Below are 20,122 nucleotides of genomic sequence, written 5' to 3'. Positions count from 1 at the left end.
AGCAAAGATATTTTAGAGATGAAAGCGAACTGAACAACCTTAAGTTGTCCCTCCGGTGGTCTTGCTGCTTCTTAGCATCGGCCAAAAATGAGGAGGCTGAAATGTTCATTGCCTACTGTGAAATATTTCTGAGGAACTCTCCTTGTCATAAACTCAGCAAAGCTCAGAACCACAGGAGTGGCCATCTGCTGCTGATGTGGATAGATTAGGGCCATCTCTGGGGCGTCTCCTCTCAGCTCTTGCCTCTCTAGACTGGCTTTCCATTTGCCCTTCTGCCAAGGCTGGTCTCATGTAAGCATGGGAGATGCTTGTGCTGGTGTGGGAGGAGGATATATTGTCTCTCATCAGAGATGTGAGAAAGGCCTGTTTAGAATGCAGGTCAAAGTGGAGAGGTTTGTTGTGCTTTTCTTCTGGATCACTGGGTGGGATCTACAAAAGTCTTGATGTGTAAGGGGAGATGGCTGCAGGCTGGGAGCCAGCTCTATGTGGCTTTGAGGAAGTGACTCATTGGCAGCATGGCCCTCTTCAGTCCCCTGAGAAAGGAGATGTAATGTGGTACGTGGGGCTAGGAAGATAGTTAGCATTCTTGGATCTCTGTTTCAAATTTCAGACCCAGCCTGGTGGCCACTGTAAATGTGTGATTCAAAGCTATTCACACAGAGAGGGAACAAGAGCAAGTGTGAGCCAGCCAGGGTGAATACCAGAGAAGAAGAGGAGGGGCTGGCACAGGCCAATTTCCTGGGAAGCAAACTTAAGTCGTCTGTTTAGCTCAGTAACTCTTAAACTTTAATGTGCATCACAATCACCTGGAGGGTTTTTTTTTAAATGAAGATTATTGGGCTCCCCAAATCAGATTTTCTGATTCTGTAGATCTGAGAGGAAAACCCAAATTTGCATTTCTAGTAATTTCCCAGGTGATGCTGATGCTGCTGATCTGGAGACCACACACTGAGAACCAATAATTTAACTCATTGCCAGTGTTAGGCCCTTTGGAAGTTTAGACAGTTTGAGGAGGGTGTTTGTTCATTTGTCTGTTCATGCATTGACCACATATTAATATTTAGTGAGAATCTATAATGAGTTGGCACAGTATAGATCAATGGTTCTCAAATTGTGGTGGATATTGGAGTCACCTGGAGAGCTGATAAAACTCACAGAGGTCTGGGCTGGTTGAAGTAGGACCCACCAAAGTTTGAGAATCCCTGGTGTAAGGTAATGGATAATGCAATAAAAAGATATGAACAAAGAGTCCTTTCATTTGAGCAGCTTTGTCTAGGGGAGGAGGGGGCTGGAGAAGTGAGAGAAAAATTAAGAAAAAAGTGAAAATTACCAAGCAATATGTAAATCATGGATCGATGAATTAGTTGCTATGGGAGACCAGGGAAGAGGCACCCACTCAGACCCAGAAGCTCAGAGAGGTGTTGTCTGCAGAGAGGTGGAGACCAAGTGTGAGTGCCTGGACAGAACACAGCTATCCAGAGAAGGACACACTGTGCCTGGAGCTTAGGGAGTGAGAACTGAAGTGCTGTATGGATCTCTGAGGACTCTGAGGTCAGTCGTCAGGAGTCCCTTGCTAATTCTTCTTCATTCTTCACCCATTTCTTGAGTGGTCACTATATGCCAGGCATCCTGTCAGGCCCTGGTGTAATGAGAGGAATAAGGAACGGGGGGGCCCTGATGTCTACTGTAGTCACCGAGCACCTAGTTCAGGAAATAGATGCAAAAGCAGATAATTACAATGAAATCATGTATATCCTGTAAGAAAGGAATTCTGGAAGGCTTGTGGGAGGAGCAACTGACCATGCTTGGGGGAGTCTGGAGACTCTTCTTTGCTTGTGTAGAAATCAAGTGGCTCTTAAAGAATTTCAACTGGGAGGAGCAGCATGTTCTAAGGTCTGGAGATGTCACAGAGCTTGGGGAGTTCAGGGGAAGGTGGGTTTTTAGGGTCATGACAGGCCTCATATGCCATGCCAAAGAGTTTGGGCATTGTCATTCTGGCATAAGTGACTCCATAGAGGATTTTAACTAGGAAAGTTGCACAAAGGTATTACTAAGGGTAGATTCAAAAGGAAGAGGGTAGCACAGTTATTTCTTTATAATCTGGGTGAGAGATAATTAGGTTCAAACCTCCAGCACTGGTGATAGAGAGGTAGGACATTTTTGATACATATTTCTGAGTTCTGAATCATAAGACCTAATCACCAATGGAATATGAGTTTAGTTTGGACATGCGGATTGCAAAATCCTACAGATTTTGCAGATATCTGTATGACTGGTCTCGCGGTTGGAAAAGAGGTTAGGACAGGAAATACCTAAGAGAGTCATCAGCTTAGAGATGTGGTTGGACTAAAGGAATGTGAAATAGATCAACCGGAAAGAGCATGTAGAACAAGAAGACAAGCAAAAGCAGACCCCGGGAACACCTCAACTTGAGGAGTGACTGGAGGACATATCAGACAAGGAGATGGGCTGAGCAGAACAGAGCAGAACCCTTGAGTATCCAGGGTTTTTTAGCAGAGCCCAGGCACAGGCCCTGTTAAAGGGTGGTGTGGGGAAAGCTCTTCTCAGATAACATGTCTGCCTTGTTAATGGATTACACTCTGGTTTAACTTCATAATAACTCAGGCTCACAGAAAACCCAGCTAAGGCCTAGATGCCTAATGAAAACAAAGAAGCAATAAATTTTACTTATCGAATGCTAATTTTGTCAGGCCCTGTGCACTTTATGTATATTATTAGTATTATTACCCAACCTGTGCAGCCGCATTTGTATATAATATAAATCCCACCCATATATACTTTGTATGTTTTTTTGTCACATTTAGCACCATTTCTATCCATCTTTCAGGTATCTTAAAATGTCACAAATTATAACTTCATTGCTTTGAGGCAATGTCTACTAAAGCTAAACATTTTCCATCTTCACTATGAAGTACTTCAGCACTCAAATGACATAGTTATTATAATATCCTTAACACATATATATTGTGTTCTCACTCAATAAAATAGTATAAGACATAAAAATGTATTTTTAAAATGTGCTAGACAATGCCACCACCATCAGCTTTATTCTCTGTTGGTTTGGTCTCCAGAAATAAGTTGTGAATTCTAAGGGCGTGGGGCCATGTCCTCCTCTTTTGTGTCTCTATGGTGTGAGTAAAGGTGGGCTCTTCATGTGTGCTGAGTATAAGAAAGAACTAATTGACATCAATTTTATGTACAACAAGGAAAAAGAGTAAAAATTTATTTTGGGTTCTTCCCTCTTAAAAATCAATAGGATACATGAAGAACAGGCTTTCAGTGAGTTTAAAGATGGTTTCTCGGATAACCATGTGGCATCAGTCAGAGGACCCACATCTACCTACTCACCCACCTCATCTATTAATATATTCCTACTCAACTACCTACAATCTCAGGTTATCTTATGGATAAACCTGTACCCAATGAGAGAGCTATTTCAACTCAGTCCCTGAGAACCCCTCCTGGGGGTATGCCCTGCCTTTCTTCCCACAGGACACTGTAATCACTGGATACTGAGAGGACCCTGTGGGGCAGACCATTTGGATTCTTATCTGTGATTGGCCTAGAAGTTTCCAGTCCAGCAGAGGCTGCAACAGTGGAACTAGTAACTGGGTACAGGCTATCCTAAGTGGTCATGTGAACTGCCCGGTCCCTGCCTCTTTGCAGGAGGCATGGTGGCTTTCAGCATGGGCTGCAAAACTCTGTGGCAGTGGTCCCCAACCTTTTTGACACCAGGGACCGTTTTCATGGAAGACAATTTTTCTATGGACCAGGGAGGGGTGGGAATGGTTTGGGGATGATTCAAGCTCATTGCATTTATTATGCATTTTATTATCATTACATTGTAATACATAATGAAATAATTATACAACTCACCATAGGTTAGAGACCCCTGCTCTATGGCATCTTGGAGCATTTATAGATATTCTGGTTGGGACAACCAGAAACAGATGATGATAACAGGTCATAGAGATGCATGAGACATTAAAAGTTTAGATCAAATAAGGCTTAAAAGAGGTGCCTGGGAGGGTGAGTGTCTCATGGCAGGTCAAGCACCTCTGGGGAGGGCAGTTTTTATGCGAAATCAAGAGGTATACCTTGTTTTAGAGAGAAAAGTCTAGGAAAATATGAGAAATAGCTATGTCTTTGAACTGAGATGTAGCTGGAAGGAGAATTGGAAACAGCCAGGACTTCTTGGCTTCTGCCCATTGTATGTGTTGACTATTATGTTATCTATTATAATATTGGGGGGAAGGTTAAGGAGGGAGGAGAGTCAAGGAGTATGAGGCCAAGAGGATAGTCTTTGAGCAGAAAAGTAAACTGATCCCTGGGTGTCGGCAAGGTGAGGCTAACCCTTAAAGGTACTTTGGGTTTCTGTTTGGAGGCTACTTGACTCCCAGCAGCCCCACCCTCATGAGGCATGTAGGTGGAATCCCTCACAATGCGGTGCCTGCAGCGCCCTGCCCAAGACCACCAAGGACAAACCAAGGGAGGAAGAGGACAATTACAGAGGTTCTGTGAGGTGACTCAGAGCCGCTGCCGGAGCTGCCCTTCTTTGTTCTCTGGGCCAGGGAGGTGCCGAAGCGGAGGGTCTCGTAGACAGGGTCTACCTTATTGCCACAGGCTGCAACAGAAGAGAAAGCTCATCTGAGAAAGCTCATCTGAGAGAACCCAGCCAACCACCTACCACCTCTCCTGGGGTAACGACACCTGAGAAGTAGGTTCTGTGCAGCAGACCCCAGCCCTCAGGAGGAGGGGGCTTTCTGTGGTCAAGCTTTCCTCACAGATGTGCCCCCGACCCCAGTGTGCTCCCATTTGCCAGGTCCCTCCACTGCAGCCAGCATTTCTAAGGAGGACCCTGCTCCTAAACTCTTCCTGACTGGTTGCTTTTCCTCTTTCGTTGTCCATCTCTTGGACTCCAATTTCAAGGTTCTTCCCAGAGACCAGCATTATTTCCTCTAATGGGAGGCCCTGCTCACTAAGGTACAAAGCCTAGAGACACAAGATGGGAAGGAGGAGACAATTGTTTTAGAAAGAATTTGTCATCACCAGGCCTTATGAATTTCAAACTGAAGCTTTCTAGTTTACAACTATTTCTAGTTTAAAACTTTTCTCCCTCCAAAAGGTAAACATAGGTATAGAGATTTTTGGGAGAGAAAAAAATAATAGAAGTAAACCAAAAGATATTGTTAAAGAAGAGATTCAAGCCAGAAATATCAATAAATATAAGGCATTTTGTTTGGTCCTCATTAAAGAAAAACATATTCACTGAGTTTCTACTAAGCCTTGATCTATAATCTGTATTTATTTTTTACAAAAATCATGAAAAGGAACAATTGCTGTTCTCTTTATTAAGGCCTGACAGGTTAAGTAATTTGTTTAAAGACACAGAATTGGTCAAGAGAAAGCTGGGTTTTAACCCCGTCTGTGGGATGCCATTCTGCATGCTCTTTCCACTCTGCCATGCTGCTGATGGTTGGGATAGCAGATGGATAACCTTTGAGACTTAGGTGTTCCTTAAGCTTCATTAGGGAAACGATGAAAATTCCTGGAGAATTTAGTCTGCTTTAGGTGTCTCCTCCAGCAAAACAAACAATCATAATCTAAATAGCCACTAAGCAAACACACAAAGATACCCCACTTTTTGCAGCCCCGGGGGATCACAGCCATTCATGCTGTTTTTGCTGCTCAAAACTCAGCTCAACCCATCCATATCCCAACTCACCGATGGGCATAACTTCTTTAATGCATCCAAACTGTTCATGAATGAGCAAGGGGGAGCTGTAGTAACGCCGGAATCCCTTTGGCTGGAGAGAGAATAAGAAAGAGAAGGGGTTAATGTCACCGATGAGATGGAGAAAAGCACACAAGGGCCCTAATGATAAGACCAGTTGGTTTCTCCAGGGACACCCTTCTGTCTCCCATTAAGATACTGACATCCTATGATTCTATAATTTAACCCTGGCAGGGGTATTGCGGTGAGGAAGCTATAACTGGCAATAAGCAAGTTACACTCCATCCAAAAATAAGCTCCTGGCCCTGGCCTTCTGAGTCCCGTGTGTCCTCCTGCAGCACACAGCAGCCTCCTTTCCATCCCAGATCCTCATTATCTGCCAGATAGAAACAGACTGCCATGCACTATCTCACCACAATTTGTTACTGTGGTATATTAAAATCATAAAAGGCCTGGGCATGGGAAAGCAAACTTTAGAGGTAGGGCTAGAGGTCCTTGTATATCTGAAGAGTTTTACCCAGAATCATCTGCTCAGTGTTCTTTGATTCTCTCTTTTTCTGAATTCTCTTCCAGGGTCTTTGCCTTGGTTTGTGGGAATCACCATTGGAAAAGGAGAAGGGGACCAGGTGAGGCAGGGCTTTGAGAGAAGAGATACTGCAAATCAGACTAGGTAGATGAACTAAGAGCCTGGACTTACTATACCCCAGTGCAGATGGGAACTTAATGGCACAGTCCCCACTAAATTCCAGAACCCTCTCCAGGTCCCTGGCAAACGTCTCCCTTGTTTGAACACTGTGATGGGAGGGTGGGTAGGAGTATTTGTTAACCCTAGAGGCAGGTCTCTGATGACATTATCTCTGATTGTTAAGACTGGGTATCCACTGATCCTAAGTCTTTTCCCTGGAGCCACAAAGGACAATAGGATCACTCTTTGGTGTGACAGGGCTAAATTCTTTTGAAGACAGCTGTTAAAATCCTGTCTAATTATTCCCTAGAATAGAAGTTTTTGTTCTACAATTGGTTCTACAATTCTTTGGCCATCCTAGTTTAAAATACCCTCAAGTGTGCTCTGGGTTGCTTTTGATCAATAGACTGATGCTCGTACTCCTTAGATGGTGTGCTCAGCCCAGAATGGGCCAGGACTGTCTAATGTCTCTTGATTAGGGCAACATAATTCTGTTAAAGCGGTGCAGATGTTTATTACTCACTCCACTTTTGTGGGGGCTTAGCTCTAGTCCTCTCTAAACACCTACTGAGCTGACAGCCAACTGCCCTGGTTTGCTTGGGGCTGAGCAGGTTCCTGAAATACATGACTTTCATTTTCAAAACCTGAACAGTCCCAGGATGTGGGGCTTTCAGTGCTAGAGCTGAGAAAGTGCCAACCTGGGAGAAGTTGGTCACGCTACTAAGGGCCCTAACTCTTTTTTAACGTGGGGCATTTGCCTATTAGGTTGACAAAGCTCTTCCTCTGCTCTTTCATTTTGACGATTAGGAAGCCAAGCTGGCAGGCCAGTTCTGGGGTGCCTTCCTCAGGGCTGCAGGGAAGGACTTTGGAGGGAGTGGTCTCATTGGGTTAAGCACGTGCCCTAGGCAGCGAGTTCTCGGGCTCCCTCCTGGCACAAGCCCTTACCAGCTTGCCCATGCACCGCTGGGGTGCCAGGCCATCTGTGCACTTGTGGTGGATGCTCATCTTACAGGCTTTGCAGCGCAGTCCATGCTTAGCATTTGTTCCTGTCAGGCACACGGCAAACTTTGGTTAGGATACAACCTGTCCTTTACTGGCGACTAATATGAAATCACTGAAAAGAGGTTATTCCTAAAACGTGGTAATTCTGTCCTATGACTTTTTCATGAAGCTTTCAAAATGGAAAACAAGTTACGGTAGATTCTTTTGCCTTCTCCCACATTTTCTACCTAAGGTATATGCTCTGGTGTCTTCCCATATCTTTCCTATTCATCACTACAACAAATCTAAGCCTCCTTCACTTTTTTGTTCTCTTAATTCAAGCTAATGAATTCCATTTTATTTGCTCTTCGTATAAGTCACCCATTTTTGTTTCTCTGTGTTTAGCTGAGTATTGAAGGTCCTAAAATTTCACCCATTTTCTCCTTTCTATCTCAGGGTCTGAGTGGTTGGACAAACTCTCAGGAAAATGGCTGAAAAAGAGGAAACAGCAGGATCTGTGTGGGAGTGGGGCTGATTGTTTTCTAAACTGGGGGAGAGGGCATGCAATCAGACACCAAGCCCTGCCTAGGGGAGGAGGAAGAGGAGGTGGGCGGCAATGACATTGCTGCTGCAGTGAGTCACTTAGCCTTTGGGGACAGGGTGCCATCATGGGGCAGAGGAGGAAAGCAGAGGTGGAGAGGCATCCTGGCAGCTGCCCTGCTGCACCAAGGCCCATGGAAGGAGCACTGGCGAGGCAGACAAGAGGGTGGGGTGCAGGAACTTCAGGGAGATGGCAGTGGTGTTCAGAAGGTGGCTGGATGGGGGCTAGGAGAGGATGCTAAAGTGGGATGTTTTCTGCCTCAATTTAGTCTAGGACAAGAGTGTGCAGGACAAGAGGTGCCATCCACTCTGACATACCGAAGTGAGATGGTAGGCCACCTGGGAGGCCTCAAAAAGGGGCACCAAAATGGACTTTACCACTCTTGGATGACCAAGCACCTCAAGTATATTAGAAAATATGAAGAAAGGTGTGATAGTGGAGAGAGGATTTCCTTGTAGAGGCTCTTAGTCTCACCCCTCCTTCTCCACCATGATGAGAAAGATGGGGGTGCTTTGTTGTCTCCTCAGTCCTATTGAGAGGGTCTTCAAGGAGACTACTAATATTTTAAAAGCTTGGTCTATATCCTCTGGAGTCTGTGGGGCATGTGGCTATGGCCACACCCATACTTGGGCAAGTCTAAAGGTGAGAGCCATGGGGGACCTATGTCCTGTCAGCCTACTGATGAGATGACTATGCGGGCAAGGCCTGCTGTCTGAAATCCTGTCAGGAAAAGGGTATTCGAGTAAAACAAGTGTGTGATCCCTGTGACTCAGATATAGATTATGTAGACTGCTGTCCAAGGTGACCACCTGGAGAGGCGATAGCATTCTAACAAAGTCAGTCTCTTCAGAGTGGAGACATAGGGATGAGTATGTCCATATAGTGTGGGGTCAGAGCTACACAGCTGAGTATAACACCAAAATGTAGATACCCTAAGATTATATGTAAAATCCACCCTCTTCTCTACCATTGCCTCGCCTTCCTAGCCACCCTCATCCCTTCATCTGTTTTTGGCCTCCTCCAACCCAGTGCGTGCACAGTGGCCAGAGCAATGTTTTAAAAATGTAATTGAATGTCCCTTTTATCTCACTTAAACATCTTCTAGCAAGTTTCCTCTGCCTTTCTGACATCATATAAAATGCTCATCATGGTTCATTTGTCTGCTTTGGTGGGGCCCACCTGTGACTTTATCTCAGGTCCACCCCTCTCATTTATTCTGCTTGAGCCACGTGGCCTTCTTGTAGCTCCTCAAATGCACAAGCTCTTTAATTCCTCAGGGTCTTTACATGTGCTCCTTCCTATGCCCAGAATACTGTTTTCATCACTCTTCACTTGGCTGATGACCCCTCCACTTTTGGATCTCCTGTCATTTCTTCAATGAAGTTTTCTTGAAAACGTTTCCTCTCCTCTGTCTAAATTATCCTTTTCCTATTATTCTTTTTCACAGAACTCTGGTTATCTTTCACAACATTTACCACAGTTATTATTTATTTGAGAGTTTGTTTTTGTTTGTCATTTCCTCTGGACAGTGAACTCAATGAGGCTAAGGACTGTGTCTGCTCATTTGACACGGTATAGCCAGCTCTGAGCATGATACCCAATAAATGTACATTAAATAGATTAATAAATAAATTCTTCCATAGTCACACATGCACTAAAGCAATGGTGACTGGTTTGAGATAATTTATCGAAGTTGATTCATCAATAGTGTAGAAATAGTATTCAAGAGCTGAAAGGGGACTTGAGTCGGTTTGTGTTATTTCATTTTAAGGATGAGAACCCTAAGGGCCCAACGGGTAGAATGATTTGCTCCAGGTCAGAAGAAGTCCTGCTTAGTTTCACTCTTTCACTGCTTGACCCAAACATTTCCTCCCTTTATTTGGTTTGTTTAACATACATGAAGATGAAGTTGGAATTAATTAGACAATAAAATAAGGGAGTGCAAGAACCTAACATCCTGCTGGGGAAAGCCAATGGGCAAACCCTTGAATGGGAAAAAAGAAACTTTTTATTACCTGAAAACTGCCTACAGAAACGCATCATTTAACACAAAGCCTGTCTGCTGTCATAACCACAGACAGAAAATCAAAGTGACACATAAACACACCATAAACTATTGGATATGTGCATTTGTTCATAAATACTAGTTGGAGAGTCCCTCTTCCTTTTTGAGAATAACCAATTATCTGAAAGACTGCTATGCTTTCAAAAGACTGAACTTGGAAAGCAATTACTTATTTTTTGTTTTCAAACTAGAGAATACTATTTGTGCCCTATGTGGGAATGAAGGTGAAATCTTCAAAGAGGAAAACTATTTCATTGTGTGCTAGACTCTGAAATAGCATTTTTGTATATTAAAGTATATTTTCCTTCAGAAGCAAACACCACTATTTCAGTTCTCCTTGTCTGTTTTCATATACTCTACCATTTTGTATGAGTCAGACTACCAGCAATTATTTGGTTTTAGATGTTCCAATTTCCACTCAGTAATAACAAGAATGATTGAAGAGGAAAGCTTGAATTCTGCAGCTCAGAGAATAGTTCAAAGGAATAATTCACATCACAGCAGTGGCATTCAGTTTATTGTAGCAAGATATGGAGAAACCAAGGTCTGACTTGTTTTATTACTAGTGACCTCCATCAGAAAGGCATTGCTGCATGTGACCCTCACGCCTGAGCAGATGGGAGAAACACAGTTTTATATTTGAATCTGTCTCAGGCTGGCTGTTTAAAGTTAAGAAAACCACTAATATTCCTGCAGCTGCAGCTATCTCATCTTCAAATGGGAATAGTACTACCTAATCTAAGCATTGCCAATAGAATAGTGTCATAGTATATGCAAAGGGATTTTGTGGGTTTAAATACCCTTAAACAAAGATGTCACTGGACTTTGGGTAAATAATGGTGAGCTGGCCACATGAATTTCCCACTTCATCATACCAAAAGCCCACTAAAATTATAGTCTAGGAACAACAAAAAGGTATAAACTTCAAAGAACAAGGTTACTGGGAGCAATAGTAACAGTAGAAGAGAGCTGAACATATATTTGGAAGATGGAAGGCCAGTGAAGATGTGGTAATCAATTTAGCAGAAGACAGGGGGATTGGATTTCTCAATAGCAACTTGGAAACTAGAAGGCCATAGAAGAAAACTCAATGGAAATCAAGCAGGGGGGATGGGCAAAAACCTACCTAACAGGTACAGTGCACACCAGCTAGGTGATAGATACACTTTTAACCCTGACTCAAGCATTACAAAAGTGATCCATGTAACCAAAAACATTTGTACCCCTGTAATACTTTGTAATTAAAAAAAACAGCTGTTGAATTTAAAAACTCTAATGATTTTCAACTCAGAATTTTATATGTAGCCAAATTATTAACACATATGGAGATAGAATAAAGATGCCTTTGGGGATTCAAAATATTTACTTTGCATATACCCTTTCTTAGAAAACTACTAGAGAATGTAACTCAGAAAAATAAGGGAATAAATCAAGAAAGAGGAAAATACCAGATCCATTACAAAATAGAACTGACACAGGGGAGAGGTACATAATACCTCCCTATGATAACTTTGCAATACCCTGACACTGGAGCTTCAAGATAAAGTAAGGCAGTAGACTTGGAAAAAGCAGCACTTAAAAGTTGATTGATACTTTTGAAGTTTCAACATTATAACAGATATGGCATTTGACAAATCTATGAAAGCATTAGAGAAAACAATTATAGGTGCGTTAAAAGTTTAGGAAGTGAAAAGGCCATTTCTAAATTGAGGAAAAATAACATCTGTGTAAGACAGTAAGAAATACAATCATAGTACAATACTTGAATCAGAAGTTAATGATAGTCACAATAGTGCATAAATTGACCATATAAGTAATTATGAAATTGTAATATAACTATTTTGGAAGATGTGAGCAAGGGAGCAAAAATTGTGATATAACTCTTTTTGGAAGGCAAGATCAAGGAAGAAAGGAACAAGGGGTTGTGCTGGAGGTGTGAGAGCTGAATCCTCATCTTCTATAGCTGGAAGCCAACAAATGTTTCGTTAATCAATAAATAGCAGAAGCACAGCATTTAGAAATATTGAAATAAATGACAGAAGAAACAACCGAAGAGGATCAAAATATTTGGCTTTCAGAAGGGAGTCTGGGGTGAGATGGTTTCCACTGTAGTTCTTCAGTACTGTCTGTCTTTATAACTATTCACACGTGCTATTGTGACAAAAAGCATGTAAAAAAAAAAAAATGAAGTCTCCGGAAACAGAGTCAAGTCATCCCTTTGGAATGATGTGGCTCTTGGTATATGGAGATGCTGGGAAAACATGGGGTCAGTTCATCACATAAGTCATCAGTTTTTCCCTGGGCATTTGGACTTCCTGGCTAAATCTAGGACAGTTTTATGAGTTACCCTTGAAAATTATTAAGAATGTTAGTCATAATGTTCAAATGGACTTTGTAATGAATCAATGCAAACCAACACAACACTGATTAGCGTTAGGCACTGGATTATTTTATGAGCATGGTTTTTTACCACCATGAATAGGATAAGCAAGCTGTGAATAGAGAACCAGATGTTGAAGTTCTAGAGCAAGAGAAGTCTACACATACATGTTGGGAGAAAAATTGCAGCTTTTCTCAATGCTGGTGGCTGAATCTACGACATCGGATGACATGCTTCTGTTGCTGTTGTTGTTTTAATGAAATTAATTACATATGTCTGTAAAGCAATTGGCCAGACTAATTTTAGAAAGATTTTGCTATGGAAGCATTTCTTAATCCTTAGCCAAATTTCACATAATGTCAGAGTTAAAACAGGATAAAACAATGGTTTACAATTGAGATCACTTAACTACAGAAATAATTTAGAGAATGAGTAAAAAATACATTTATATAAGAAAAGAAATGTAATCATAGTATAGTATTTGAGTCAGCAGTGAATAAGTTATAATTATTATTAATAATTAGTTTGCTTCCAGATTATACAACTATAGAATTACTCCTATAAATTATTTGATTAAAATTAATGTAAATTCGGCCGGGCACGGTGGCTCACGCCTGTAATCCTAGCACTCTGGGAGGCCGAGGTGGGCGGATCGTTTGAGCTCAGGAGTTTGAGACCAGCCTGAGCAAGAGCGAGACCCCATCTCTACTAAAAATAGAAAGAAATTATATGGACAGCTAAAAATATATATATAGAAAAAATTAGCTGGGCATGGTGGTGCATGCCTGTAGTCCCAACTACTCGGGAGGCTGAGACAGGAGGATTGCTTGAGCTCAGGAGTTTGAGGTTGCTGTGAACTAGGCAGATGCCACGGCATTCACTCTAGCCTGGGCAACAAAGTGAGACTCTGTCTCAAAAAAAAAAAAAAAAAAAAAAATTAATGTAAATTAGACAATGAAAAAGATTGTTTATTATGATTGGGGAAAAAACTTTAAAAGTCTGTAACTAAATATATAAAAATATGAATATCTATAAATATATCCATAAGTATTTCTTAGATTATATAAAATAGCTATAGATGATTCAAAGGTAAACACAGGCAACATAGTCCAAAGACTTCTCAGGCCCTTGTTCTTAAAGGTTTCGCTACTGGACTCCCCTCACCCTCCACCAGTACAGTACTAGGTTGGGAGTGGAGGGATTCCTGCTTTGAGAGTGTGCAGAGCCCAGAGAGGGCCAAATGCCCAAGTCACAGAGGGGTCTCAAAGCTGTGAAAGGAGGGCAAAATCAATGAATAAGTTTTGGTGCCTGGGCAGACCAGGGCTAGGGACCAGGCAAACAGTAGTAAAGATGACACTGTCAGTACTTTTAAACTAAAGGCTATAGTAAAACTGCTTCTGGATAGTAAAAACAGGCATAATAATGCAGCCAGCCCTATTCATGGGCAGTTTATCCTTGAATAGACACTAACACAAAGAAGGACACAGAATTACATGGGAATCAGCTAAAGCAGCTCTCCAGGATGGGATCCCTGCCTACTTTCCTCACTTCATTTTCAACATGAAACCCTGGGCTTGTCCTTTCCGTTATCGGATCATCTCTGGTTCCTGACAAATGTGGTTGGGTCTTGCCCCTTGAGGGCTGCTCACACTGCCTCCCCTGCCTTACTGGTAAACAGCTGCTCACCTTCTATGAACCACTTCTAAGTATTAATACTTTCCAAAGCCTCCAGCACACATACCTTCCCTCCTTCCACAACTACAGAACCTACCACTCTCTTCTGTTCCCTCACTGTTCCCAGAGCACCCGTCACAACAGGATGTCTTCTCCTTTACTATATGGGACTTGACAGGGAACGACGGTTTATTCACCTCTGGAATCCTGGTAGTCAGTGAAGTGCTTGGCAGAAAGTACATTGTTGGTCTTCAGGAAACATTAGCCTTCCCAGGCCTGGACCAGACAAGTGTCCAGGCTAAGTGAATACTGGGAATTTATCCCACTAATACTATGGAAAGAGCCAGCCTGCTTTAGGTGGCCCCCTGGCTCCAGGAGCCTGTGTAGGCACCAGGTTCAAGCCTGCCTGCAGATCCTTATGTATGGGCTCCCACCCAGCTGGTCTTGCTTCTCATGCCAATGTTGTAATGTGGCTGCATCCTAGTTTGTTGGAACCTAGAACTCTCCAAGCTCCTGGGTGACCATACAGTCCGGGCCAGATACAGCTCCATCGGATGCCAGGCTACCTAAGAAGCCATCTGAAAGCTGATTCCGGGAGTCACTCCCTCTGTCTCTGCTCTGGGTCCTTATACCCGAAGCAGATGTTGCCAATTATCTGGACAAGAACCAAGTTAGCTGTGCCCCTTGACTTTTGTGATTTTGCTTGTCGACTTCTCCCAGCTAACAGCTTACACTGGCCTCTGCTTCCTCCTTGCGGTGTGAGTTCTCACCATGCCTCACCAGGTGACCTATGCCTTGTTATGCTGAGAGATGCCTCAGATTTCCATTATTGCTTTTATCTCAGATATATAACACAGAAGTCCTTGGCATTCTATACCTAAACATAGCTAATTATAGGAGTGTGAAAGCATAACAATTTAGTCATAGTTTCAGGTACCAATTCAATGCAAAAACAACTGACTTAACACATATCAATGATGGCCTGAATGATGACATGAGAAATACTGATTTCCTCAATCAAAGGAATGCATAAATTTTACATCTTTATTGTCACTATTGAAACCTATGGCTGCAAAATCTAAATAATCACAGAATGATTTGGAGTAGTCAATGCTCCATAGTAGAAATTAAAAAAATACATAACATGGGATATATTTTTATTACTTTCTCATGCTATTTCTCTTTGATGTGAAGTAATGATATGGAGACAATTTCTAAGACTCTGAAGTAACATAAAACTAGATAGCCAAATGGGCCCACTGGGTGTTATTCTTCCCCTTCTCATGTGGACAAAGGATGATTTGAAAGACAAAGGAGTTTGTAAGTGAATATACAAACATACACATATACACACACATATCTGAGAAGAAAGAACATTGTATTAGAAGTCAGAAACTTGAATTCTTATCCTGAATCTGCAGGAAGGAATTAAAAATTATTGAGCTCTTGTGCACTGTTAGGAAATTTCCTGGACACTTCCTCATTTTATTAATAAATTAACATTATCTTTTACATACAAAATATAATTTTAACTAGGGAGGTAGGGACAACTGCAAATAATGAACAAACGTTGAGCTGGGATGAGTATGTAACTCACTAGCTGTGGAACTCAGTATTGGAACTTTTCTCTCCTCTTATGATCTCAACAGTGTGTGAAATAGGGATGTTCATTCCTTCATTTTTACAGATAGTGAACTGAGGCCCAAGGATACGCAGCTAGTGAGACAGGATGAGGGTCCAGGTCTACACAACTCTGAAGTTCAGTTCTTTTCCCTTCTCCTCCCCGTCTCTGCCAGCCATCTGCTCCTCGACAGATCTCTACCCTGATCTGGTCTAAATTTTTCCGCTGAAATTAAAAAGGTAAAATTAGAAGGGCATCTGTGGCCCTCTCAACTCTGACTGTCTATAATAATGATAAAATAAAAACACAGGTATGTAACCAATGGTCAATGAGAAGTAGCAAGAGTTTCCAGGCACCAAAAGGTTTCCTGAGAAGATTGTGGGGCTGCAATTATCCTGCAACTATCCCTCTTTGGAAGAGGCATTCTGATTACATTTATGGTGGGTTACAATAGTTAACAAATGTGAAGAGGAATTTTCAGGATGAGCTGGCTACTAAAGAGATGCAGGTCCCCGTAACAGATTCGTAGGAGGAATTACAGACCCTACTGGTCTACAGCCCAGTGCAGGCCTTTGAAAACACGCAGCATGAATGTGTGGGAAATAGAGTTTTTCCCACTGCACATGCCGTTACCAAGCCTTCTAAGCTGGTGATTATGTACACGGTTAGAAACATATTAGGAGTCAAGTCTGCAAATGCACTAGCCAATGTAAGTATATGTTGCTGTTTCTAGTTTTGTTACACCCTATTCAGGGACTTACTCTTTTGTTTTGAAAAGGATATTGATGAATAGCCCTTCTTTAATAAAAACAATGTTCTCGTCTTGGTTGATTCTCTTAAAAGGAAGAGTGCAGCCAGGGTGGAAAAGTACAAATGTAAGAATATAAAAGTAAAAAGTACAACCGCTATTTTAGAAATTGTTACAACTTCTATGCATACATATTTAATAGTATTATATTTGGATGTTCATGTCTGGATACATGTGTATGTATGCACATGTATAATTTATGAAGGCTCCATGGTGGGGTGGAAAAGTCATACCTAAGGCATCAAAAGATTGAGCCCTGAGATCTTGGAGAAGGCACTTGATCTCTGAGCCTCAGTCTCCCCATCTGAGAAAAATGTGTCATGAACACAAAATGGGAAAATGAAGGGGCCATCTCTTTAGAAAGCATAACTCACCATGAAAAAGTTAGTGGTGAGATGGCCAGTGGTGTATCATCTGCATCTCCCAATAGTGACTTTCCCTGGGGTCATGATTTCTGGGTTCTTCAGCTGCACTGGACCCACCAGACTCAGGACGTGATTAGGCGTGACCTCAGATAAAGCACGAGTCCACATATAGCTGTCTATTGTCCTGTGTGTCCTACTTCCAAATGCGTCACTTATATCTTAATTTATAAACAAGTAAGTTGATCCTTGCTTTATACAAGCTTACCTCAAATACAAAACTAGGCAATATGTGTGAAATGTTTTGCACTGAATCAAGCATTCTGGCAAGATCAGGCTCTGGGGAGAGATCATTTGCAGCCATTTTTGATACCATTTAAAATGAGAGATTTTGATATAGACTAAGACCTGTGATTCTTATATGTCAAAAAAACATGGATTTTGGAGCCACACACCCCTGGCTCCAATATCTTCCCTCAAAAGTGTAAGAAAGACAAAAAGAAAACTTTGATAGCCTAATAACTGAGGATGAAATTGAAAAAAAATTGTTTCAAGGCTCCCTCCCTGCCAAAAGATACCTTACCTAGATAATTATAAGGATGAGTTTTTATCAAATCATTAAGAAGAAAGAATTCCCTTGCTATTAATATTAAGTTACACAAGATAACAGAAATCTTCTTAATTAATTTTATAAGCTGCATTAAAAATGAAGCCAAAATTTGCCAAAGCAAAGAAGGAATACTGCAGATCAGTCTTACTAATGCATATAAATGCAAGATTTCTAAATGAATTGTTAGCAAAACAAAGCCCATCTTGTACAGAAAGAAGAGCCATATGATCTTGTCAAGTTTTCTCCAGGAATGCAAGCATAGTTTTTTATGAGAAATGATTCTCAATCTTATATAAATGGACTTATCATTCCCACTTAAGCTATTAATAAATGTGGGATAGAAGGGTTCTTCCCTAATATAATAAAGGATACACATCTGAAATGAGATTCTATGATACCTAAGAAGGAAACATTAGAAGATCTTCCTCAACATCCACCAAAACTGCTCTCATCAAGGTTACCAGATACCACCATCCATCCAGCTAAACACAATGGTCAAAGTTCTTCCCACAACTGATCTACCAGCCGCATTTGACAAGGATGATCATTCTCTCCTCCTTAATATGTTTTCTTTTTTGGCTTCTAAGACAACACATTTTCTTGCCTTACCCCTACACACTAGCCACTCCTTCCCAATCCCTTTGCTGGTTCTGCCTCTTCTACTCAACTTATTAACATTAGAGGGTCGCAGGTTTCAGTCCTACATCCACTTCTCTGTCTACTCTTACTCCCTTGTTCATATCAAAAGGTCTATGCCTTCCAATGCTATGTATAAGTGATGACTCCAATATCATTTCTCTAATCTAGACAAGACTCTCAAACTCAAAACCTACTTACACGTCTGACTACTTGACATTTCTACTTGACATTTGTTGGTTGGCTGTTGAATAAACATTTCAAATTTAACATGTCTAAAACTGAATTTTCTCCCAATGCATACCCCAGAATCTACTCAACTTACAATGACAGCTTACCTATCTCATCTGACAGCAGTGCCATTCTTCAAGTAGCTTGGGCTAGAAACCTTGGAAGCACTCCTGTCTCCTATTCCCACATAGCCCACACGCAGAAAATAATGTTGGATACTTCCTTCAAAATATATCAACGATCTTGCCCCTTCTCTATTCTACCTACTGTATCTTGATCTCTTACCTGAATTATCCTAATAGCTTCCTAACAGGTTCTCCTTGCTTCAATCCTCACCCGCCACCCCACATCAAAGTCTGTTTTTCACATAGCAGCCAGAATGACCTTTTGCAAATATAATCAAAGTCCTGTAGTCTACAGAGTAAACACCAAAGTCCTTGCAATGGCCTGTGGAGTTGCATAAGATCTCTGTGCTCCACCACGCTTTGCTCCACATTTACTCTGCTCCAGCCCCACACTGGTTACCTGGCTGCTACTAAACACACCAGGTGAGCTCCTGCTTTGAGTTTTGCTCTAGCTGTTCCATTCACTTGGAATGCTCTTTCCCCTGAGTTCCTTCACCTTCTGTAAATTTTACTCAGATCCTACCTTCTCAACAATGTTCACTCTGACCACCTCACTTGATACAGAAACCTGCTCCCTGCCTCTGCACTTCTGACCTTTCTCACTCTGCTGCACATTTTTCTTCTTTCTATATCACATATCACCTTAAGTAATCTATCTATCTATCTATGCATCTATCTCCATCCACCCATCATTTCCCTAAAATGCCAACTCTATGAGGGCAAAGACCTTTGTCTGGCTTGTTCACTGGTGTGTCTCAAGCGCTTAGAGCAGAGCCTGGTACAGAAGAGATACTCCACAAATGTTTGTTGAATGAATTCCTATATAAGTTTGAAAGAAAGAAAAGATGTTTGGTATTAGTAATACTCAGCATGCTTATTAAATAAGAAAAATATTTATTGAAGTCATGCCAATTTTCTCCAAATGGTTCTGAAAATTTACCAGAATTCCAATTGAAATCTCAATGGGATTTGGGTGGGACTTCACAAAATTATTCTAAAATTAATCTTGAAAAGTACATGCATGAGACTAGCAAAACATTTTTTTTTTAAAGCATCTGTTGGAAACCACAATAGTAATTAAGCCAGACAGTTTTTGGTTCTGGAACAAAGAAAATAACCAGTAAAGTGAAATGAGAGCCTGACATAATAAGCATCTTTAAGAATTTAGTGTTTGATAAAAGTGACTTTTCTTTTTTTTTTTACAAAAATTTTGATAGCAGTTTTATTCATAACTCAAGACTGAAATGAGTACAAATATCCATCAGCAGAAAAAAATCAACAAATTTTGGTATATTGATAAATGGCACACTGCTCAACAATAAAAAGAACAAACTGCTGACACATGCAAAACATAAATGAATCTCTAAATCTTTATGATGAGGAAAATAAGTCATAAAAAGTGACTTTTCAAATCAGCAGTGAAGGGAGGATTATTTAATAAATATTGGTGAGTCACCTGACTAATTATTTGGGGAAAACACCAGGTACTTAATTCATAGCATATTCTGAAATAAAGTTTGGATGAGTTAAGAAATTTATATAAGAGTTAAAACTATTAAATTAATTGAAGAAAATATAGGTACTAGCT

At 41.2% G+C, this 20,122-nt stretch overlaps 1 protein-coding gene across 2 annotated transcripts in view; it reads right to left on the bottom strand.

Moving 5' to 3' along the window:
- Window positions 1-20,122, bottom strand: part of STAC (SH3 and cysteine rich domain) — a 138,977-nt gene that overhangs the window by 46,682 nt on the left and 72,173 nt on the right. Inside the window, exons 3-5 of one of the 2 annotated variants that reach the window (XM_069473430.1) lie at window positions 7,386-7,486; window positions 5,747-5,828; window positions 4,530-4,645 (exon numbers count right to left, since the gene is read on the bottom strand). In XM_069473430.1, the coding sequence (XP_069329531.1) occupies window positions 4,530-4,645; window positions 5,747-5,828; window positions 7,386-7,486 (299 nt within the window). The remainder of the gene's footprint in view (window positions 1-4,529; window positions 4,646-5,746; window positions 5,829-7,385; window positions 7,487-20,122) is intronic. The other variant, XM_069473431.1, reaches the window with a different exon arrangement.

The sequence above is a fragment of the Eulemur rufifrons genome, chromosome 7, assembly GCF_041146395.1.
Source record: "Eulemur rufifrons isolate Redbay chromosome 7, OSU_ERuf_1, whole genome shotgun sequence".
In the NCBI taxonomy this organism is placed as follows: Eukaryota; Metazoa; Chordata; class Mammalia; order Primates; family Lemuridae; genus Eulemur; species Eulemur rufifrons.
Note: the sequence above shows the minus strand (reverse complement) of the source record. Positions and strands in the feature narration are given on the sequence as shown.